Consider the following 24,156-nt stretch of genomic DNA (forward strand, 5'->3'; position numbering starts at 1 on the left):
CCACGCCGACGGATAAGTGGTGATTGACACCGCTTTCCTCCAATAACAGATTACACTGTACAGCGGGACACCTCCTTGTCTGTGGAATGACTGATAACAGGACAAGGTTGGCATATTGTCTGTGACTGTTCAGGTGATAAGAGCTCTCTTTACGTTCTCACTTGTAGTCTTTAAATATGAATAAGAAACACAGACGTTAAGACAGTACTTTGGCTTAGAATTTAAATTAGAGCCAGAAGAAACTCATAAATCTTTGGGTCTGATTTTTGTTTAATCCCGTTGTGTTCAACAATGTCCCATGCTTCTCTAAGTGGATTAGTTTTTGTTCCAACTAAAATCATGTAGTGGTTTGTTTGCATGCACAATTGGCCCTCCATGAATGACACCTGAATAACAGCAGAGTAAAGTCCCACTCTAATTATCAATAAGTAAAAATCAACACTTATTTTAGGTAACATTCAGATGATTACTGCTCTCACTGGAAGCATAGCAAGCTAAAACTGGAAAACAGTGCCTCCTTCTGTATCAATGAAAACATCAGCAACACTGAGAGGGAATAGCCTATTAGGTGCAAAATGCAACATGTATTGCAACAATTAGGGCAAACAATCCTTATCTATATTAGAATATGTTAGCTTTTGATATTTAAAAAGGATTATTTAAACCTGCTCAGGAAGGTAATTATGAATCATGACGTTGACCTCTGACTTCCATTAATTAAATATTCCTCCAGTGTTGCAGCTGTTTAAACACTGGAGGTTTATTTAGCTGAGTGAATAAGCTAGAGCAATGACAAAAGTAACAAAAAATCAACACAGTCAATCACATACTGTATATTCACGGCCATTATTTTGTTCGTCCAAGAATAATTTACACTTTTACACTCTCCCACCTTCACTCCATGACTCGGAGCAGATCAGATTTGGGCTGCAGTTATTTTCAGTATATGGAAGAAACTTTTCTGAATTAATTAATTTAATGTTTTAAAGTAAAAAATATCCTTCACAGCTTCCCAGAGCACGAGGTGATGTCTTCAAATGTTTCGTTTTGAGCAACAAACAGTCAAAACCCCAAAGATATTCAACCAACAACGATATCAAACAGAGAAAAAGCAGCAAATCCGCTTGATGATCAAGCTGGAACAAGTAATTGACAAATAACTTAACGATTAATTAATTTTCTGTCAATCGATCAATCAGTTATTTGACTGTTCCATCTCTTTATCATACCATTCAGCTTTTTATAAACACAGCTTGGGTGATGCTACCAATGTTGAGCTTTTTCTAGATTTCATAACCTTTTTAAAAATGTATATATTTGCTGCAGATCTATAGACAGACTGGACTGGACCGGCCACTCTAGTCTGAACACTTTTATATTAGTAAATGCATAAAAATCCAGACAGTTTCAAATTAAATTTTGTTAGTAAAAGTCACACTGTAAATTATCCTGAAATGCTTCATGTTTATGATATGTAAAATCTTTTAATTAGGCATCGCTCTTGTCCATAAATGTAAAAAATCTAGTAAAAAATGTCTTTTATTTTGCTTTAATGGAGAAAAATCTGTGCAGATTGTTAAAAATGTTCTGTTACTGTAAAGGGTAAAGTACATTTATCACAACAGTTTGGTAGAGGTTCATTGTTTGAAAAACTATGTGGTCAATTGAAAAAAACTATACCTGATTTTTATTTAATGGGACCTTTAAAGGGTTCCTTTTTACATGATTTAAAGTGAGATGTTTAAGGTAAACATTTGGCATGTTTAAGATTTAGTGATGATTTATCCCTTTTTGGAAGTTAAGGTATAACAATATGCAATAGTTGCTCAGAAACACACACTCACACTCCACCTATTGGATACATGATACACTATCTTCCAGACAGGTGAAATCTTTTTGTCTGAGTGTCTGGCTTGCATTATGCTTGTTGAAAACACATCATGCCTTGCTGGCTTTGTCTCCTGGTTTACATATTCATGGCAGCTCACCATAATAATTACAGCTTTGCATGTAATCACAATATCCCAACAATAAGCGTGGCCTAGTTAGCCTGAAGACGGGTGGGTGGCTGAAAGAAGTCACCCTAATCCTCAAACTGTTGTCTGCGCTGCTTAATTTTTGAACTCACTCTCACCCTACTTCTCCAGAACCAGGAGTCATGATCGCCAAAGCCCTCGAATTGCAGCCTCTTCCTTGGAGCCATTTTGGACTGGTAACCATGGAGATGTGGGTCAGGCAGTGATGGCAGAGAGAAGAGACTTGTGGCTGGTGGTGGAGTCAGAGCACTGCAGGCTGCTGGAGCAGAGGGCCATAAACTCTCATTAGATCTGGGTCACTGGGATGCTCCAGCTGTAACAAGCAGACAAGACGCTATTATGCAAGAGGAGGGATGAGGGAAGTTGTGGGCACAGGGGCTTATAGTTACAGTGGACGTCTGTTTACTGAGCGAGGCATATGTCAGAAGGGTACGTGATGATATAACATGAGACAAGCTGAGTGATGCTTTCTCAGCTCAGCTGTGCACAACATGCTGTTATTTTGGCACTTGCATATCAGTTTAAAAGCTGAGATAAACAACTTCTTTGGCCCTATTTTTTGCAGCTTAGTACATCAATAAATACATTTAACTCTAAATTAGGTTAGACTATAGTTTATCCATCCATCCATCCATCTTCATCCACTTATCCGGGGTCGGGTCGCGGTACTATAGTTTATATAGTCTACATAAATATGCAATAATGTTGAAGGCTATTTTTTAACCTTTTTTTAACCAGGTGAGAAGACCTATTAAGATAAAATCTATTTTTCAAAGGCGCCCTCAAGAAAAGCAGCAGGACAGCAAGTCAGACAGTACAGACGTAAAATGACAACAATACAATGAAAACATCCTATACACATATGCAACAGCGACAGCACCCTATAAAAACCAGTATATTAAGACGTCTTCAATCACATAAAATACACTAATGGAGTGCATGCCCATTTAAATGCTATACTATTGCATATTATATTATATATTATTGTCTATGTATATAGTAACAAAAAAGACAATTTTATTACCTTTGTATGACACTTATTGTATTTAGAAGTGGCCAAAACATTTAACAGCGCAAATAATTCATATTTCTAAATACTAAAACTATATATTGTCATCTACATGTAAAAACAAATGTTTGCCATTTTTGTGTTTTTTAAAAGCATATCTTTAAATATATGCTATAAGAAACAATATGTTTAAAGATGTTTAGAGCATAGCCTACCGTTAAACATATGGTTTACTATAAATTTGTATGGGATAATCAAAGATTTCTGGGATGCCCCTCCTCGAAATCAGTTTTCAGCTAAATCTGCTAGACCTTGTAAAGCTCTATGAAATCTCAGGCATTATTTTATTTAGAAATAAAATCAGGTTTTTGTACTCTAAAATGGCTATACAAACAAGTAGTTGGCCATATTGTTGTGTCTCTCCTATTGTCCATGGTCCCCCATCCCATGAACCCCCTACTCTTTGGATTTCGGACTTGTGATTGGTGGAGACGGGGTGGCTTTGTCGTCATAGCCCCAGTGCCCATTCATCAGTGGACTTGGGCGTTGTACTCCGCATCTCATTTGCGGCGGGGCCAATTTCTCCATTTACAAACTCTGCTCGAGGAATATTTTTTTAAAGGATTCGCGTTTCTTTCGCATCTTTGCCACATTTTTGCAAGCTCTCACACGTCCCTCTGCGGTCACTTCGGTTTCGGGCTGGTTCCTCGGCTTCGGTTGGAGAAGGAGGTGTCGGCGTTTGACTTAAATTTTTGGGAAGAAGCTTGCGGTCTTTGTTCATTCATTTGATCGGTTGGGTTCCTTTGTTGCACCAAAAAAGCATGGGAGCACAAATCTCCAAAACCCCTGGAAAAGAGGAAGGTGCCGTGGAAAAGCCTGCAGAAGGTGCGGCTGTTGCAGCAAAGACAAACGGGCAGGTAAATTACATTTTAATGATTTAAGGCCTAATTGTTCAAGCGGAATTTTGTCTCATTTCAGCAATGTGTTGCGTCAATGGCGTGCTCCATGTTCGCAGCATCGCATCCCCACGCTTAACGGGATTCAGGGAAAGTGGCCACATGTAGGCTAACCATTTCACCGGCGAGTGTAGCCTATTGTTACAAATGTGTGTTTTGCAATGCAGCATTGGTACAAATGTTTTTTGAGAAGGCTGTAAATTGATACATGTAGCCTACATTAAGAGGCTATTTAGGCTATCTTTTGAATATCAAGCAGATCAGGTTGCAGAACAAATATGATGAATATTTAGTTTATCACAGAATTGTTCAAACAGCATATTTTGATTTATTATAAGCGTTAGCCTACTCAGTTACTGTGTTTTATTCATTTGGTTGAAATGTGTGCAGCGGGGTTTGTGGCCGCTCTCACTGGTGGCATGGCCATTTTAAAAAACGCTACCACGCCTTTGTTGCCAGGTCCAAGAAAGGAGCCACGTTTTTGTCCACACGCCCAACCACAAAATTAACAAATTCTAAAAAACACAGGGAGTTGGATGAGAGAAATGTATAAAAATTAAAATAACACACATTAGTTGACTACACAGGCCATTAAAAAGGGAAAAATCACCAAATTCCTATGTTGTGTCCACCGGCTGCACGCACTGAACGCCACCTGGCGGATTCCGGCGGTACTGCGGTTAAAAAGACTAGCCTACTGCTGAAAGCCACAGATCTGTCGTCACTCTCCTAGTAACAGATGTTGCTGCAGTTTCAGTGCAATTCCCCTATTGGTTGCTACTAGTGGTTGGATTTGATTTAAATATCACAGCACGCCAAAATGTCCAGGGATAGTTTTTAATACACATGTCCAAAGTGTGTGTGTAATGTGCATGTTCAAGAATTCAAATTTTATTCTCTCTTCTTCCAGGAAAATGGCCATGCCAAGACCAATGGGGATGCCTCTCCAGCTGCAGAGGAGGCCAACAAAGCTGATGTTCAGGCCAATGGCAGCACTCCTACAGAGGAGGCTCCAAAAGAAGGGGAGAAAGTAGAGGGCGCAGAGGCAAACGGCGAGAAGGAGCCCGCCGCCACAAATGGAGAGGCTTCTGCCAAGCCGGAGGAAGGCACTCCATCCACCAGCGAGGATGGCAAGCAGAAAAAAAAACGTTTCTCCTTCAAGAAACCCTCCTTCAAGCTCACCGGCTTCTCTTTTAAGAAGACCAAGAAGGAGTCCGAGGAGGCAGCAGAGGAGGGAGCGACAGCAGAAGAACCATCCGACGGAGAGAAGGCGGCATCAGAGGAAGCTCCTGCAGAGGAGGCCAAACCAGCTGAGGCCAGTGAGGAAGGAGCCAAGGAGGCTGCAGCTGAGGAGCCAAAGGCTGAGAAGGAGGAGGTGGTGAAGGTGGCAGAAGGAGAAGCAGCAGCAGCAGGAGGAGTAGAAGAGGAGAAAACAGCTGAAGCTTCACCTACTGAACCAGAGACGGCAGCCAGTCCAGAGGCCACAGCCACAGCTGAGTAATCCTGCTGAACGAGACACAAGAATGAAGGAGGCGATGAGCCTGTGTGAAGGAATGCGAGGACTTGTCTAAAACCAGGGATTTTTGTGTTCATTTTTTTTGTTGGTGTTTGTTTACTATTCTGCAACTATCTCATCCATAATGACTGCAACGTCCTTGGCAGTGATGGACAGGAGGTGGGCTGCTTCCTCACTGCTCATTGGTGCTTGCATTTGTGACGTGGGTGAGTGTGAAAGTGCGAATGTGTGTGAATGTGTTTTCTTGTGTTTTTTTTTTTTTTTTTTCTTCTACATGAAACCATGACTGTGTTGACATGTTGCTGAATTTGACATTTTATCAAAGTATTTGGTGCTGGGCAATTGGATGTAGCAGCTAAAGCTGTGTCTGCAAGATCTGACACATTGTGATATTTAAAGGGAAAGTCCTGAACCAAGTCTTAAATGTTGTCTTTGCAGTGCACAGTTGTTTACAACTCTTAAAGCTCAACGCTCCTGTGGACACAACCATTCCTTAATGAAGTAGATTTAGTTAACTGTCAGAACAATAGGTGCTCATCACTTCCCATTTAGATTCCAGCATTTCAAAACTCTGTAGTAATGCACGTTGTATAGACTTTGATATTACTGGTTTTATGACTGAGATGTACCTAAAAATGACTGAAGTTTTTAAATAACCCATTGTAAATGAAGTTTTCTTGTTTTTCACCATTTGTAAGATTGAATAAAATTGGGAGATGTTTTAAGCAAATTTTGCATCAAGCTGTGATGACTGCATCGCCTCTTAAAATCCACACTGGAAAGCACACAATTTGGCGGCCAGTGGTGCAAACTTGGAACCGCGTGTATTTGTATATAATGAGGCTTCACCGTATTCAATATGGAATGTAACATTGCCTACAAACTTGTTATAGGTGTTCAGTTTATTTTCTGTGATCAAGAGTAAAGGAATGAAGTATCAATCGGCTCATTTATTCAAAGTGTTCAGCAAACCTCATGTTTCCCTCGTAAATCTGTTAACGGAGTAGATGTGAAATCTCAGTATTCTGTTTTGTGACTGAGATCAGCTACTGGAGGAATTGATACACATGGATTCTTTGCTTTATAGCACCCTCGTGTGGTGCATTACTGAAGGAAAATAAACCGGGTGACATTTTCAGTCCATTGGAGGGGCATGAAAAATAAGCTATTTGGGCAGTATTTTGAATCTCTATTCATAATTAAGATAACATAACTTCTCACATTTAGAGAAAATCTGTTGGTTGAAGCAAAATGAGACTCTTAGCAGGTTGTGTAATTATGTTAAAATACTTCACAGCCTCTGTGATGGAAAGACAGCTGTTTTTCTAGAGTAAATATATTTTCCCACAAAAAATCAGTTATCAAATTTAGTGATTGAAGTGGAGCAAAATGAATGACAAAAGCACTGATGATACACTTAAAGGTCCCATTCAGCACATCCTAAAATGTAGGCCATGTGATTATTGCAATCATCCTTCTCTGTAAACCAGCTTCAAATGCAAGGAGACAAAGGGGGATCTTTGCCCTACAGTATTTTTAGGAAATTACTGACTTACTCAGGGAACAGCCACAACATAATTGTGTGATGAGATCTGGGGTAAGTTGTGTTTGATTCAATCACAGAGCTGCTGGTTTTGCACCCTAAATGATAGTGTTCGAAACAAACATTTTTATGGCGTCTGGAATTTTAGTATCTACAGTAAACAACTGCAGTACAGACCTAACTGATGCCTGTGCTCGCCCATCGACATGTTCGGATTCATTCTACAAAACCCCATAAAAACACCCAAACTTTTTAAGAGTGGAAGAGTTTGCTGCAAACGTCTCTAGGGTGTTTTTAGCCACCCACAGCTGGACCCATGCTCATTTCAAACCATCTTATTTCCTTTGCATCCAGTTTAACCCCATGTACCTCAGCCTTTGGCTGCCGCAAGAAGGGTGTGTTTTATTCATAATATTTCTATTTCTGCTTTTTGGTTTGCATGTCCATCTTGGTCAGGTTGTTGAGGGATTTGAAACCCATTTTGGCCCTTAATGTGTCACACACTGCTCATAACCATCGAGTATCATCCCACACACTACCACTATCCATCCTCTTGCAAAGTGTTTTTCTTTCTTTTGTTAGCTCCTTTCTAGACAAATGGATACAGAAGTATAGATGCATACAAACGCATACAAACATTTTAACCTATATATATATATATATATATATATATATATATATATATATAACAGATCATTTTGGAGTGTGGCTTGTGGCGTCGACCAGAGGCAGCACTCCGGCTGTGTTCCTGTCTGTCCACCTCATGCACCAACCGCAGACCGTCTCTGAATGGCAGTCCCCTCAGATGGCAATCCCCAGCGGTTTCCTTCAACCAGCTTCCTCTTTCTTCTGTCCCTCGGGCCTCTCACCTAACCACTGTATCGGTCCCTCTCCCAGGGAAGATCAAACAGCCGCTATCCGGCCACAGGACCATCCCTGTCCCTCATCCCACATGCTAACTATTTTCAGTGCACCCGAATTCAGACTTGCACGGTAAAGTAGCTTTTGTAAACATTGGCTGCCAGGCAGACAACCAGTGGCCGTCATGTGGGGAGAAATTCATACTTTATGATCTGCATCCCTCTCAGCTTCTGTACAGGGAACAGTGATGTGAAGTAACTAAAACATTTACTCAAGTACTGTTCTTAAGTTAGTATTTCCATTTTATATTACTTTATACTTCTACTCCTCTACATTTCAGAGGCAAATATTGTATTTTTCCTCAAGGGGTATCTAGTTAACTTGTAGATTAACATTCCACATATGAAACTTAGATCAGCTTATAAAATAGGATGCCTTGTTACACTTGAAACGTTTGTGTATGATATGGGACTGTTTACCTAGCCTGACTTTTGAAAACTCTGGAGTGTTGAAAGTCCAAAACTTGCTTGTTTTTACAGATCAAAATACCTCATCGGTAAATCAGTAATAATAAGGGGGGATTCTACATAATGGGCACTTTTACTTTTGATACTCTAAGTAGTTTTTGTTTTTAATAGTTATGTTATAATTATTAAATTATAACACATTTACTTTAGAAAGCTTTTGATTGTAGGAATTGTACTTGTAACAGAATATTGGTCATGCCTACCTTTATGTCCCCCTATTTAGCATGTACAAGTCGTATACAAACGACATAATAAATGGTTAATTATTACACATTATAATGTAATTGTAAGCAGATAAACGGGCATTTAAGTGTTTATTAATGTACAGTATTTCTCAGCAATTATATCCTCTCCTATGAAGACATATTTAATATTATTACAACTGTGTTTTATTGATTATCGGTTTATACAGCAGCCTCCACGTATGGGCGCCTACAGGAGTAGTTATAGCTGTTGACAGATACATTAATAAACACTTAGATAAACGTGTTGCAGAAGTCTTTTATATTGGGGTAGTGATACTTTTACTTACATAAAATGATCTGAATTCTAAATCTGACAGGGACTCATGGGAATAAACGGTGTAACATGTTAGTATATGTTACATCAAACTATGCTTAGTCCATCTGTAGCTAATATGCTAGCAACCATTATTTTTGACTATCTGACTTATGTTTTAAAGTTTGGCAGTGATCTAATATTTTGCAGAACTTATAACAAATACATTTGGAAACCAGGTAATTTCCTGGTGCCTTAGGATCCAGTGCTGTACAGGAAGGCTCGTAGAGAGGTTACCACATAACCGACAGCAAGGTGGAAAAGGAAGCACTTGAACCATATTTAAACTGGAATAACTTTCAGGGTTCCATACTGGAAAGCATTCATTCATGCTAAAGTGTTCTTGATCAATTAAAGACTTGTATTATTGCACCTCCAAGTAATCTGTCAATAGGGGATTTATTAACATGTTCATTTCGGTCCCATTTTTAAAAAAGTGCTTCTGAGACAAAACATTAGTTTAGACATCTTTTATTTTGGTCATTATGCTTTACATGACATAATGCATGTTCAGGGATATAACAATTTTGTTGGTAGTTTGTGTTTGTATGACAGTATTCTGGTGACTTATTTCATTATAACGGTCAATTTGACCATTACTATTTCACAATATTCAAGTCACGTACAAGGATAACAGTTACACCATGTTGCACAGAAAGTATTTGTGTACTTTTAATAAGATTATTGGTCACCCAAACAAAACAAGCAGTTACAAAAACAAACAAAAAAACAGACAAACACTAAATTAAGAATCACCAGTTGAAGTCAGTATAAAAGGAACAGAGTGGAAAAGAAAAAAGTCAGGACACAACACAGTTATAACACCTCAGTTTCACATGCTGTCTCCATTAGAAAAGCTAACTGGTAACTTTGTGGATTGCTTCCCCCATCCCTGATCACCTGTTTTCATAAATTAGTTTTCCTTCTTCTAAGCACCTATTTCTTGTAGTTTTCAAGTCGAGATGCTACTATTCCTCAAAGAAGGGTGAACTGCCTGCCTGTTTGATTGAGGAAAAAGATAACAGGGAGTTTACTTTAGTTTGAGAAATAGATTGCAAATTTAGTTGGTTGGCTTTTGGGAACTACTGTATCAACCTATCACGTTGAAGCAATGAGGAACCCAGAGAAAGAGCAGTGGACATTCTCGGCAGCAAAGACGCCACTGGCCTCATCATCAGGGATCTGGACGAAGACTGTGTCATGCTCATCGAGCAGGAGGACAGCACTACCGGACATCTGGTCCAGGAAGCCCTTGTTGTACTCATCATAAGTGAACATCACAGGCTGACTATTCTTGTACAGAGCTACCAGGGCATGAGCTCCATTGACATGGATACTGTAGGAGAAATAGTAAACTCCAGGAATCTGGCATGTGAAAATGCCAGTCTCTGGGTCATAGTGATTCTCAGCATTGTACACTATCTGGTCAAACTTAATGGGGCTGCCAGCAGCAGGGTATGGGGTGGCCAGAGATGCAGTGAAAGCAGACATGGGGGACTTGACCATAACCTCAGCCATTCCCATACCCTTCTCAAAAACAACCTCACCAGGAGGACCAGGGGGACCAGGAGGACCAGCTGGGCCAGCTTCTCCATCAGCACCGGGCTCACCGGGCTGACCAGGAGGACCCTGGGGTCCAGGAGAACCCTTAGCAGCCAAACCAGCAGGGCCTGAAGGACCAGGGAGACCTGGGTGCCCCTTAAGACCGGGAGCACCAGCGGGACCTTGAGGCCCAGCAGGTCCTCTGGGACCTGGAGCACCATCAGAACCAGAGGCACCTGGCTCGCCTGCACGGCCGGTGTGACCTTTGGGTCCAGCAGGGCCTGGAATACCTGGGGCACCTGGGGTACCTGGGGCACCTACATTACCTTTGTCACCTGTGGGTCCAGTGGCTCCTCTGGGACCAGGAGGACCAGCTGCACCTGGATAACCCTGCTTGCCTGCGAAACCCTGTGGTCCCTGATCTCCCTTGTTTCCCTTAGGTCCCTGAGGTCCAGTATCACCTGTGTCACCTTTAGGGCCAACAGCACCAGATTCACCTGGGAAACCTCTTACACCCTGAGGTCCAGCAGGACCAGTGGGGCCAGTTGCACCAGTAGCACCAGTATATCCTGTTGGACCTTGCTCACCCTTTGGACCTGTGGCACCTGTGGCACCTGTAGCTCCCCTCTCTCCCTTCTCTCCATTTGCACCTGGCTTTCCATATCCTGGGACTCCAGGGGCGCCAGGTGCTCCAGCAGGTCCCTGGTGGCCTTTAGGGCCAGATGGGCCAGGCAGACCTGGGGCGCCGTTCTCTCCTGGCTTGCCTGGAACACCTACACCTGGGGCACCAGTGTGTCCCTTAGGTCCCATTGGTCCCATGGGACCTGTGGCACCATCCCTACCTGGACTACCTGACTTTCCTGGCTCACCGGGCGTACCTGCTTTTCCTGGCTTTCCAACTCCAGCCTCACCTGGTTCTCCAGGTGGGCCCATGGGTCCTTCAGGTCCTGTCTCACCCTGAGGTCCAGGAGCTCCCACCCCTCTATCACCCTTAGCACCTGGCAGTCCAGGTACACCTGGATGTCCTTTCAGACCAGGCTCGCCTCTAGGTCCCACAGCTCCAGGAAAACCTGCTGGTCCAGGCTTGCCGGTAGCAGAGAGGCCAGCGGGTCCAGGGCTTCCAGAAGGTCCAGGGGCTCCCCTGGGTCCCTGAGGGCCAGTGGATCCGGTGTCTCCCTTCTCACCAGGTGCTCCATCACTACCCGGTTTGCCAGGTCCACCTGGGGTTCCGGGTTTGCCAGCGATGGAGCGGCCAGGAGCACCAGGAGGTCCAGGAGGTCCTTGGGGTCCAGTCTCACCTACAGCACTCTCACCTGGGGGGCCTGGAGGGCCAGGAGGTCCCTCTGGGCCAGGCTCACCTGGAGCACCAGGCTCACCTGCCACTGACACCACTGTGAAGAGTGAGACAGTGACCATCATCAGTACCACAAAAACAAACAAACCACAACAACAAACCCCCCACAACAGGTGATAATGTAAACAGGCAAAGAGGAAGCACTGATGAATGCACATTGCATATTAAAGTCACTATAACATTTACACTGGAATGTGTTGGTATGATGCTAAAATGAAAATAACTACTTAGAGTTACAGTTCGGACCATATCCTTTTCAAAACCTCTTTACTTTTTACTTTTTATTGTAATGGAAATGTGTATCTGTAATCTGTGCATCATATTCATACAATGATATCTTAGAATACAGGGTCTATTATCTCTAGTACATCTAATTATATCCCAGTACAAGAACATGAATGTACTATCCAACTCTCAGGTCTGAGTGTGTGTGAGTGTGAAAGAATTTTGGCAGAATCTTGTTAACTATAGCAAGATGGTTATTCAGTAGTCAAACATAAGATGAATAACATCATTCAACAACATTCATCATAGAGTTAAAAATAATGGATGCATTATTTACTGATTGGTCCTTATTCAGTGATATTTAAATCCTGGAGGTGGGGAATGTTTTATTCTTGTTTTGACCACATGGTGCTGATTCACCAGGGCAATTTTATAAAAAATCTTCTTAAAATCTTAAATCTTAAACTTGCAATTCCTTAAAAATAAATGTATAAACTGTCTGTCAGCTTCATTATTTTTTGTTGTTGTTATTTAGGCATTTATTTAATTTAATGTAGAACACGTATAAATAAGATAATTAGTTTTAAAACAATATACTTAATTGCCATTTTTTGTACTGTACAGGTCAAAGAGATTTAAGAGACATCTTGTGACTTGAGATGGAGTCTTTTTTTATTTGCTGCCTTAATGTGGTCACATATGTTTGAGTGTAAAAGGCTTGCTCCTCAGCTAACTGCAGCAGAGTCTGGATAAAGCAAAACAGATGTTTCTACTTCTGTGTGAAGCAGGCACACCCAAACAAACCACACTACTGGGTGACTGGACTGTAATTGTCACTGTCAAACTAAAAATAATTTACTAACAGCTACTTTCTCATATAAAAATAGTAGTATGTTGATTCAAACAGAAGCAACATTTTATATTTGAATTGCATTTTAGCCAACACTCAAGACCAAACCACAATTAATATTTTCAAGATGCAGTAAAATACGTTTTTGTGGGACTCTGAATATGGCAGAAATATGTATCTTTTTCTTGTTGTTTTTAAGGAATCTTTAAAAAAAAAGAAAAGTTAACTTATTTTTGAAATGAACAGAATGTGCCTTGACTAGCACAAGTGTCTAAAAGCAAATGAACAGGCAACATTTACAACTATGATTGAACATGACATGTTCAATCATATTAGTATACATACATGTCAAATCCACTACACTAACTTTACAACAAAACAACAGTAGTCTTACATTATGCTCCTCAACAACATTATGCTCCTCAAAATGATGTTTAGATAATGTAAACAACACAACAAACAATAAAAACCATGAGTGATCATGCAAAGAGAAGCAGATAGTTAACAAAGAAAATAGACAAAGTCCCAAAATCATTTCTTTAAAAATGTTGCTAATGTGATTGCCTTGGCTGAGAACAAACTCAATCAAACCTACAAAAAAAAAAAAAAAACTTCAGTTAGGTGCATTTCTCCAATCCAATGAATTCCAAAAAAGATTGTAAATAAGCTTTGTTAATCAAATCGTAGATCTAAATGGACTGTATGTGATTGGAGAAGCGTGCATACTGCTGCAGCCAATCAGAGCACAAGACAGTTCCTGTGCAAGGTGGAGTTCAGTTTTCAAAGTAAAGTGCAGCTGCTGTGGCAAGCATCTGTCTGGCTGCTTATGCTGCTCCTATTTGCCACAACAAAGATGCTAATTTAATCACGGAATGCTGAGATTGACTTTGGAGTAAACTTTTTTGACTAGGAGAAAAACAGGAGAATTGCTAGCATGCTCTATTGTAAAAAAACAAACAAAAAAATCAGATTGCACAGAGAGCAGGGGGCTGTGTTTACTTACCATGGCTCTTCACAGAGTAGGGCTGGTACTGAGGGGCGGCCTTCACCAACTTCTTCACCACATACCCCTTCCCATGGGCTGCAGCGAAGGCCACCATGAGGAGGAGGATGCTTGCTACTCGTAGGTCCATCTTGCAGTGTCAAACCTGCAGGGGAAAACAAGGAGACAGTCAGCACAACCACCCTCAAGGTACAAAATGTCAGCAAGCTTTCTTTCTAGTTTTAAGTTGTTTTACAGAGCTTAAAATCTTTCCCAGGTAAGTGTACAGCTTTACAGAAACTCAACAGACTACAAATAAGATAGGATAAGTTGAGTGAGCGGGTGTAAATTTCAATTTTTGATTCAGTCAGAGGATCCTGGATCCTTCAGGACTCTCTGAATATCACCCAGGACGCTCCAAGCCAGCCAAAATCTGCCTCCCTCTGACAGCCGCCATAGGAACGACTGAAGGCCTAAACAAAGCCTAGATGTTGACTACACTCCTCCAGAGATAAAGCTGTTCAGAGAGGAAGAGAAAACACACATACCAGCATACAAAGGAGGGAAAATAAATCTCTTCAGCACCAGTGATCTCCTGGTGCTGCTGTATATCCTTAGGGTAGGAGCACAACTGAGGATATGCTGCCTTCCAGTAAAATGGTGTGGGTATTTATACCATATCTACCCCTCGCATCATTAAAAAAAAAACCCACCATGCAAGTACCTCCCTCCTCAGACTTAAGCTGTAATTAGCAGACAGATCTGCCCAAAGCAGGCATGTCCCATCAGGGTGCCTCCATGTCTTGAATATCCAGACACATGATTATCACTTATTTCAGTCTTCTTCTGAACTAGAAAATAATCATGTTCAAAGCAAAGAAAATAAACAAATGAATACATAAACTAAGAACACAAACAAGCTCTGCGGGTGGACTAAACTTAATCCAATAATGCCTTTACATTTTCAGTTGTGTTACACTTATATTTACAGTTTTTCAGCATCATTTAAAGTTTTTTATGCTCAGGACATGTTTAGATTTATGAACGGTTATAAGACCCCTGTTTAAACATGACAACATCTGAAAATAGTCAAAACACATCTATAAAACAAACAACTCCAGATTTGTAGTGACACCTGTGTTGCTCCACAATGCTTGCATTGAGAATGTACAGCATCAGACAGATCTGCAAATTTACATCTTGTCCAGCCAGCTGGCGGGGAGACTCGCCTTTACCTTTCCTGCCTGTCTCTACGCCTGCCATGATAAGGTAAACAAGGGAAATGGTGGGGAAAGGTTGTGCAGAGTGCCATGGATGAAAGGTACTGGAGATTTTTGTTGCCTTAGATTGAAAGCAAATAATTATGTAGGAGGGATTCACATATTTGTTTTTTCATATATTTAGTTTTGTACATTTCCTGATATTATTTGGTCATCTTGTAAATTTGGCTAATAGAAGACAAAGTGGCCTTGATTTCAGTCTCTATTTCAGGATGAACACTTTTTCTTAAGTTGTGTATTTTTGTGCTTCACCCTCAAAACAGCTAATAAAACTACATAAGAATCCACTGGAAAAGACATTTGGGCTTGTTTCTGTGCAGCCTTCTGAATGCAACCCAGTGTGCAACATCCTTCATATGCAGTACTAATGTTTGGACACCAGAGGGCAGGTTTTACTTTTGTACAGCAACTCTCCTGGAAAGAGATGCTGCTGCTGCTGCTGCTGCTGCTGCTGCTGCTGCCGAGAAGGGGCCATGCCCCTGTGGTCACTTGTTATTTTTGGTCCCCTCAGTGCATATACATCATCAGAGGTTTCAGGCCTATTCCTACAATTACAGCTACTTTCTGTCATGATGTTGTATTTCCTCAATCAGCTCTATCCTCCAGTATTATCCTCCCTTATCCTCACCCTCCACCTTGCCTTGCTTACTTTGAGTTCCTTCAACTGTAATTTCTCAATTTCAGCCTGGCCGCATGGGAAATGCATACACCCAAATAATCACATGTTCTCAAACACACAAGTAGCCATAAACGATGTGTAGGGTACTCTATGTCCCATCGCCGAATTTGGTCATTTTATTTAGTTCTTCCTGTGTTCTTATAATGTATATACATACTGCTGACAACGTGACTATATTTGGAGAAAATATGATGCGGAGTTGCCTGATTTAGGGCTTCACCAAGTTTCTATAGGAGGGGTCTATACAACACATGAGTGTGACAGACGTCTTTCACCGGGGGTATAATTAAAGATTCTTCAACATGAAGCATGTTTGAACCCTTTTTTTTTTAGTAATTTAGACCAAATTATCTGCAATTTTCAAAAGTGCTACCTCCCCTGGCATATAGCACTTAATCATATTTGGCAAGCTTTGTTGAAGTTAGTGCCTCCTGTCAAATAAAACATAAAAAATAATATAATGTGTGATCTTCATTTCCAAATGTTTGAAATTTTGTTTATAACCAAAACAGGAGTGACGGCTGACAGCAAAGGTGCAGACTGAGTACTTGAGGCGGTGTGATGAAAGAGAAATGTCACATCACATAAGCACGTGCCACTCAAGCAAGAGGAGGCTCACTTTTGTGCAAATATCATAAATGCAAGTCATATTTTTCATTTTGGTTGCACATGTTTGGTCTTGCTTTATTATCTGAACAAAATCATATATTTCCTGCAAGTATTCAGCAGCTGAATCTTCCTATTTTGGTTGAATTACCAGTTTTGATATTTTTTAGTTATACTATATTATTTTAAATCTTTTTATGTTTGCGCCTCAAGAGGAGGCGCAGCTATGCCAGATTTAGTCGAATTTGGATAAAATGACAGAGCAAGAGAAGGTGGAGTTAGGATTTTATATGTTTATGGGCACAGATTTTGGTTTATTTATGTTTCTCAAACATACTGCAGCTAAACCACTGTAAAAGAAGCTCTCCGTTTTTAGTCTGATGTTCTGAGAACAATGATTCATCTTTTTATGAAAAAAAACAACAACCTGCATCTGCATGTGAGCCAGTGAAGAGGCAGACACATTCATGCTGAGCCTTGGAATCAGAGTACACTTTGGCTTGAGGGAGACTTAATTAACAATGTAATTTGGATGTTGTTTATAACCTTGCAGCATATTTTTTTGTTTTCTAAACACGCCACTGCACTCATTTGCGAAGGACTTGCGCTTACAGTGGCAGAAGTGAAGGCTGTGAAAACATGACAGAGCTCCCTCTGCTCAGCTCATTGCAGTACCACAGCAGCTTGATGTGGTCAGGAGGCTTCATTGTAATAACCATTAGGAATTAGGTTAACAGCCTTCAAAATGAAGACGGTGACGTCGCTTTGCTTTTATATTGCTGGGAGACCCTCAGTGTAAAATATGCACATGCTTTCAGTTTCATGTCACTTCATACACTTGAAATATGACATAAAACTATTTTACTGAAGTTAGAAAAATTACAACCCCTCTGCAGAGGACATACACTGGTATTCTGAGGTCCTGTTTGTTGTGCAGGCCTTTATCTGTATCTAACAACAGGCTGTAGATTACATTAAATTCCTGCTGGAATACTGCTGGACAGTGTTACTGGCAATGTTAGTGATGTTTGTGCTTGTACTCTACAATGATAACAGTGTTTGGGGGAAAGGTTTTCACATTTTGTCTGTTTTTGTTCACCCAGGAATTGATGTTTCTGGTTTCTTCGCCATGCTGACCGAGGCTCTACCCACACCCAAGAGGAGAACATAATTGGCAGTTGATGTAAGAGGACCCGACCGAGCACGTGAGTTAAGCAACGGCTAAAGATACACCATCACGGCTGGGATACAAATTTAATGTTTCAATAAACTCCACGGACCACTAAGAGCTACTTTAAACTTTATGAATGGCAGACTTGACGGGGGCCCTTGGGAGTGATTGGTGGGCAAATTACAGGGTCCTGAAAACAAACATGGACCCAAATGGAGCCGGAAGTGTAAAAGTAACTGAAAAATGGCGGTGGTGGTAGTAGCCATAGAGATGAGGGCTGATGTCTGGGAGGTCACCAGTTTGAAAACCTAGAATGGCAGGAAAAAGTGGCAGAGGGGTAGAAAACAATAGTTGGATGCCCTTCAAAAATTCCCAGGTGTCAACGCATGTAGCTGTATGAATGTAAATTGTATGGCCATGCAAGCTTTCCTGAGGTTCAACAATTAGCCAGACCCAACTAAATTGTTCAACATTATTGAACATCATTGTGCACATTAAATTGATTACATATTTAAGTTGCACTCATGGTCTGCTTGTGATGTTATCACCAGTCTGCTGAATGAAGCTGCTGTCACACATACTTCTGAAACTAGCTTGCTTATTGCCACTGCCAGTCAACCAAGTCATCCGAGTGCTGCTTTATCTCGACTATGAGATTTGATTGTTCTATTTCCATAGTTCAATTTGCTGCCAGTTTATTTCTGGAAAGGTCTGACTCAGCAGCAGCAGGAAATCAGAGTTTGAGAGTTGCAGCAGCCAAACACTAATTTAACTAGATGCACTCAGCCAGACAGTTTATGGGGTGCTGAAAAACAACACTTGAGCACACAATGTGCTACAAAGGTAGAAAGGTCAGAACAACATATATAGATATTCTTTTTATCCTTGTTTTGTTTTTCAAGAAGGAAACAATCTTTGCTTTCTCTGGATCATCTTGCCTTGTTCCTAATATCTTCAAAGGTAGAAAATTCCCAGTCTACCGAAGAGAGCCAGAAGTATCTGCTCATTGTGAAATAATTTAAAGATATCAAAGTTAAATAAAACTGCTGTAATGGGATTTTTGGTGCTTAAGTGTAGGTGGCAGAGTCCTGTATTTAAAGATAATGACTAATCTGCTACATCAAACCTGAGAAAATGTCAGGTTTCACTGTCTGTATCAGGCAGCGTCAGCCATTTCACTGCAAATGCCAAAAAAAAACTGTCAACGTGTGTGAAGAAGTCTCTATGAAAGACAGGGGGATGAAAACGCCCTGCTCTCTTAATGCAGAGTACACTGCATCAGAGCAGAGGTGGATTTATATTTGACTTGTCAGTTCATAATTATGTTTGACTTAAGCACATACTGCAGTTGGAATGTGTGTCTGTGTGTGTGTGTGTGTGTGTGTGTGGTGGTGGGTGGGGGGCAGTTTGTGCGTGAAATTCTGAGTGACAACCAAGAAACAATGTTTTCTGGAGTAGATATTTAGCACTGTGCCATAATGACTTGCGGAGAGACAAGGCAAGTGTTGTTTTCTGTCCACTATATTTGGTTCCAGCCATGTCTGTCTCAAAACATGTGTAGGAGCTAAACTCTTAGTTAGTGTCCACAAAGTTCACATACCTCATGCTGTTTGTAGAGACATTACCATGGGAAGAAACTGGAGTTTGACATACAGTATGTCCATAACAATGCTAGGGTCGAGTCTCAATCTGGTGTGGTTTGGAAGTTTGTTTTGCTGGCTGATGGACACTGTGTGGGTGTGATACTCTGACCAGAGTCAGAAACAGTGGCCTAAAGTTTAAATGGGAATCATTCCACATTATATTATATACACAAACAGCATCATCCTGTCTACCCCCTACTAACAACATAGTAAAAGTAATAATGTAAAAGACTTATTTTACGACCAGCTACAGCATTAAAATGCTGCTCATGCCTCATAAGTAAATAATCACTAACATATAATAACACACTGACAGGGCCCACTCATACTAAAATACTTTTAATACTTACATACTTTTACTGAAGTACTTGTAACAGAGTATTACTACTTTTACTTATATCTAAATACTACTTCTGACACTGTCCTTAAGGGTTACCCCTAACAAGTTCAATACATGAAGTTTAAGGAGATGATACATCAGTGTTTTTTTTTCTACATTTGAAACCTGCATTGTTTAGAACCATGTTTCCATGCCAGCTGTCTTCTTTTCTTTACTTTTGCTGGCAAATTGCTGTGTGTGTTGGCACATTACTGCCACTTGCTGATCGGTGGAATAGTGTGAAACCATTGGCACATTTTTATATAGTCTATGGCAACAACATGTTTCGTGTCATGCACGTGTTTCCTTACAAACATGGACTTGCATGTTAAAACATTTCTCTGTAGCATGACTAGTGGTCATAAATCCACATGGTAGCTTTTAATATATATATTAATCTGAATTCACGACCCTTGAAGTCCAAAGCTACAGCAGATCCTGCACTGCAAGAGGGTCTTTCAACGTGCCCAAGCATGAAAACAAATGCTTGTTAAAACAACCTGTTTATGCCTTCTTCAGTGATGGCTTCATCCCTCCAGTTGTCCAGAGTCACTGTGCCTTTAGTTTCGAGTGGTTCTAGTTAGAAAATCTTGGATTTCAAAAACTTCCTTTAGCTAAACTAGAATAAAACTGAGGTCTGCTGCAACCACTATTAATGGTGTTATCTTAGATTTATTGTTTAAAATGTCATAAACAGTTTAAAATAATCAACTGTCAGCACTAGCAAAATTAAAATAAATCCTGGGCCCAGTTGTTCAAAAACTTTAATCTGGATCGGAATGATCCGGATTTGGAAATCCCATGTTTTGGATCGGAATGATCCGGATTTGGAAATCCCATGTTTTGGATCGGAATGATCCGGATTTGGAAATCCCATGTTTTGCTATCCCGGATCATGTAACTCCTCTTACTTTTGTGCCGGCTTTTCAAAGCAACATTGGATTGGATCACACTGATCCAGATACAAACTTTTCAGGATTAACAAATCTGGATTTCCATATCACAGCGCTGTTAATGATATAAAGACCGTCAGGTAGAACAGCCAGAGTGGCTAAAGCCACACTTTAATTTGAAGAGACAGAAAATGCACAATAAAACGACACATTTCCTTCCATTTTCAATTTCTTTAAACAGTCAGACCATCTGACCCACAACAAATCCAAGACAAACAAACAAATGTACATTATTCACTGTAGATTTTGTGCATGTGTAAAAAATAAAGATCATTCTGAGTTCAGAGAGCAGTTTTTAACTTTTAGGAGGCGATCTCAGAATGAGGGACTGACTGGACCTGCAATAAGGGATGCAACTGTTACAAACTACTTTTGAATGGTTCACCTCTGATGATTGTGCCTTTGTGATTAATGTACAGTAATAAGTGGCAGTGGTATACATTATATTGTCTGATATTGATAGCTGTTTGGAGGATTAATAATTTATTTTTACTTTACTGTACTGAATGGCTTATAGGTAATGTCTACTATATCTGCTTTATCACTGTAAAGTTGAAACAAATCAAGTACAAAATATAAATAAATGTTTACATAGGCTACTTCATGATAAAAATGTTTCAAAAATTTCAAAAGTTTTATGACATTTTGTTCCTGAAATCCACCCTGAATCCACCCTTCTATTGGGATCAGGATAATCCTGATTTCTTTGGATCAATGGGATCCCAATCCTACTAAAAAGTTTTGAACAACACAAACTGAAGGTTTGATCCAGATCAAAACCAGGGTTGTTCACTCTTTGATTTTGTGTCACCTTGACTATTTCTATTCTCTCTATATGGAAATCAGTCAGTCTGCCCAATCTCACCTGCAGCAGGTTTAAAACGCAGCGGCGAGACACTTCACTGGTACCAGGCAAAGAAACCATATATCTCTCCCTTAAGTTGTTGGTCCTGAATTGTGGAATAGTTTGCCACTAACAATTAGATGTTTCCATTCCACTGATACATTTAAAACCTGTCTAAATTAAATATCATCATGGGGACATGCCTAACCATCACAATTTTTATTTGTTTATATTTATTTATTTATTTTGTTGTATGTCCAAAGCTGTTTGTGTTATGATCAAGCTATTCCATACTTTAGTTAATTTACTTTTTATTTGATCATTCTTGTGCTTTGTTTGATCTCTTTGGAAAGTACTTTGGTCAACATTTGTTGTTTTTAAATGTGCTCTATAAATAAAATTGACTTGACTAGATTTTGACTAGAGTTCTTATGTTTGAAATTGGAGAAAAATCAAAGCTACATGTTCAAAATGTACTTGAAACATCAATAAAACCAATAAAATGACACACATGCATTCATCTCTGCATAATTACAGTTATATAAAAATGGCAAATATGCAGTTGGTTTGTTAATTAAATTCAGATGTGACCAAGAATGTAGCAAAGTCTACACATGTTCTACAAAGTATTCATTTTGTTTGCTATCTGAAAATATTAAGAAAAACTCTCCACACTGATTCAGGCTAGTAGCTCACTGCAGATGTTTTGGAGTTTGTTATTTGGTCATCCACAGACACAAGAACATCCCAGAATTCATTCACTCATTCCATATGGTTTGCATGTTGGTAGCTGGCTTCTCATTGTGTTTGTTTAAAAGGTTTTGGGGACCAGACTTCGTATTTGCAGGATACATTGAAGAGACATGCCAAAGGTGGATCCTGAATGTAAAAACACTCTGGATGTGAGTTTGTCCAGAGCCTCCCGTGGCCTGTGATTGTGGAAATGGAAAGCTGTCAGACACAGCATGGGTCTCGGGTATTTCTTGCCTTCAGTGTATCTTTTGAACACCCACCATAAGGGAAACCATAGAGCATTAAACAACTCTAACCACAGGTCATCTGAGACTGTCTCTGACATTTAGACAAAACAAATCTGAAGTCAAAGTGTAAAAATGCTCACAGGCTAAATTTGGCTATGTCGTACTTAGTGGACGTTTACTCAGAAATGTAACAGAAACACTATTCTGCAGGATGCTGTGAAATTACAAGTGATTTAAACCTTTTTCAAAAGGAAAAGTCAAGGTTGAGCACATCTTTAAAGGAGCTATTAGACCAGCATTTATATGAAATGAGCTGTTAAATCCCCAGGTAAGCATGGTAGCAGGTAACTCCAGTGTTCAGGATGACGTACAAGAAACACACATTTGTAATCCTCTAGCTTTTAACATTTTCATGCACTTGTTAGTGAAAGGCTTTTTTGTGGAAAGGTTAAGGCTGAGGCATCTAATGGGCTGAATGCTGGCTGGGTTTTGTTAAATGAAGTATGCGAGTGAGCTGCATTACATAGATGAAAGCAATGGGAATGTTATTTTATAAATGAAAATCAAAGTAGCTTCTTGGGGGGTCCTAATGAATTGTTTTGTTTTTTTAATGGGACTTCATAAATATACCAGCTTGGCCTGTTTCTTCCTGTGTGTAAAATTCAGCGTTCAAATTTCTCTTAGAGTTGATCAACACGTAATGACAAAAATAATAAATGCTTCCAGGTGGTCTGCAGGGCCAATGTTGCAAAGCAGAACAAAGAGTTTGTTATTTTGATGAGCCAACAGTTTCTCTGTGGAGAGCCTGTTTTACTGTGAGGCCCGATCCCGCCCCGAGCACAGCCAAGCGGTCTTAAACACAGAAAAAGTGTGAGTCATTGTGCTCTGTAATTTCGGCACACTGCAGCTGTGTTAAGTGACCACGGCTGTAGACCTGTTAACCAGACTGATCCACATGTAAAACTTTCCCTTCCTCTTTACATAGTAATTATAATGTCACTTCCCAGGGCTCTCTCCCTCAATTGCAGCACGTATAGGTTTAACTGCAATGACAGCTTGCTCGAAGATCTTTCTAGGACATGCCTGATGACTATTTTGGGTCTCTGACCTTCTTTCCCGACAATGAGCCTGAGTTAATCTCTTCCATAATTCCAGTACCAAATCTCCTTTTTTCCCTGGATAATGCAGCTACTGTAAATACCATTTTCCAAGGCTATAAGCTTTGCTTTTAAAGCCTGTAAGTACATGTCTTTCTCTCTGGTGACAGAGTTTGAGCTGGACAGTGGAGTCTGGATGGCACAAGGTGAAATTCTAATTCTGCACATATAAGAAGAGTTTCCAATTGGTGTTTTTCTCAGCTATTTACAGTTATGTCTTTCAAACAAAATCTCCAAATGTGGAAGTTTGAAGTCCTGTGGTAAAGGATGACAGAATCACAGCACTAATACTGGTGCACTTTCTTTTGCTGCAGTGTTTACATTGGTCTAGTCACATTCTGGTCAGATTGCAACAGCTCGCGGTTGAATAAGACTGTGGTTGTAGCCGCTGCTTGAATCCCATCTTATGCCAGAGAGACAGGTGGACTCGGACTGTGTCTAGAAACTCCTGCAGTAGCATTTAAATAGCAGCAGCTTTCTCAAGTGGCTGTCTAATAAAGGGACA

The 24,156-nt window shown here is 40.3% G+C and overlaps 2 protein-coding genes across 2 annotated transcripts; one reads left to right on the plus strand and one right to left on the minus strand.

Moving 5' to 3' along the window:
* The first annotated feature begins 3,608 nt into the window (after positions 1–3,608).
* LOC119909911 (myristoylated alanine-rich C-kinase substrate-like) lies at positions 3,609–6,250 on the plus strand. Its single transcript, XM_038728175.1, has 2 exons — positions 3,609–3,962; positions 4,912–6,250. The coding sequence occupies exons 1-2, from the start codon at positions 3,867–3,869 to the stop codon at positions 5,500–5,502; spliced, it is 687 nt and encodes a 228-aa protein (XP_038584103.1). The 5' UTR covers positions 3,609–3,866; the 3' UTR covers positions 5,503–6,250.
* A 3,211-nt stretch (positions 6,251–9,461) lies between these two features.
* Positions 9,462–14,641, minus strand: col10a1a (collagen, type X, alpha 1a). The gene is made up of 3 exons (XM_038728176.1): positions 14,508–14,641; positions 13,981–14,125; positions 9,462–11,939 (listed from the first exon to the last, which is right to left on the minus strand). Exons 2-3 carry the CDS (start codon positions 14,108–14,110, stop codon positions 10,105–10,107), a joined length of 1,965 nt encoding a protein of 654 aa, XP_038584104.1. The 5' UTR covers positions 14,111–14,125; positions 14,508–14,641; the 3' UTR covers positions 9,462–10,104.
* Positions 14,642–24,156: the final 9,515 nt, after the last annotated feature.

This window comes from Micropterus salmoides, unplaced genomic scaffold (genome assembly GCF_014851395.1).
Source record: "Micropterus salmoides isolate LMB-PRFRI ecotype aquatic unplaced genomic scaffold, ASM1485139v1 Ms_hic_scaffold_19, whole genome shotgun sequence".
NCBI classification, from domain to species: domain Eukaryota; kingdom Metazoa; phylum Chordata; class Actinopteri; order Centrarchiformes; family Centrarchidae; genus Micropterus; species Micropterus salmoides.

Coding starts and splice junctions, on each gene's coding strand:
- col10a1a (XM_038728176.1), bottom strand. CDS start 14,110: ATGGACCTACGAGTAGCAAGCATCCTCCTCCTCATGGTGGCCTTCGCT. Junction 11,940..13,980: donor CTACTCTGTGAAGAGCCATG/GTAAGTAAACAC, acceptor CACTCTTCACAG/TGGTGTCAGTGGCAGGTGAG.
- LOC119909911 (XM_038728175.1), top strand. CDS start 3,867: ATGGGAGCACAAATCTCCAAAACCCCTGGAAAAGAGGAAGGTGCCGTG. Junction 3,963..4,911: donor CAGCAAAGACAAACGGGCAG/GTAAATTACATT, acceptor CTCTTCTTCCAG/GAAAATGGCCATGCCAAGAC.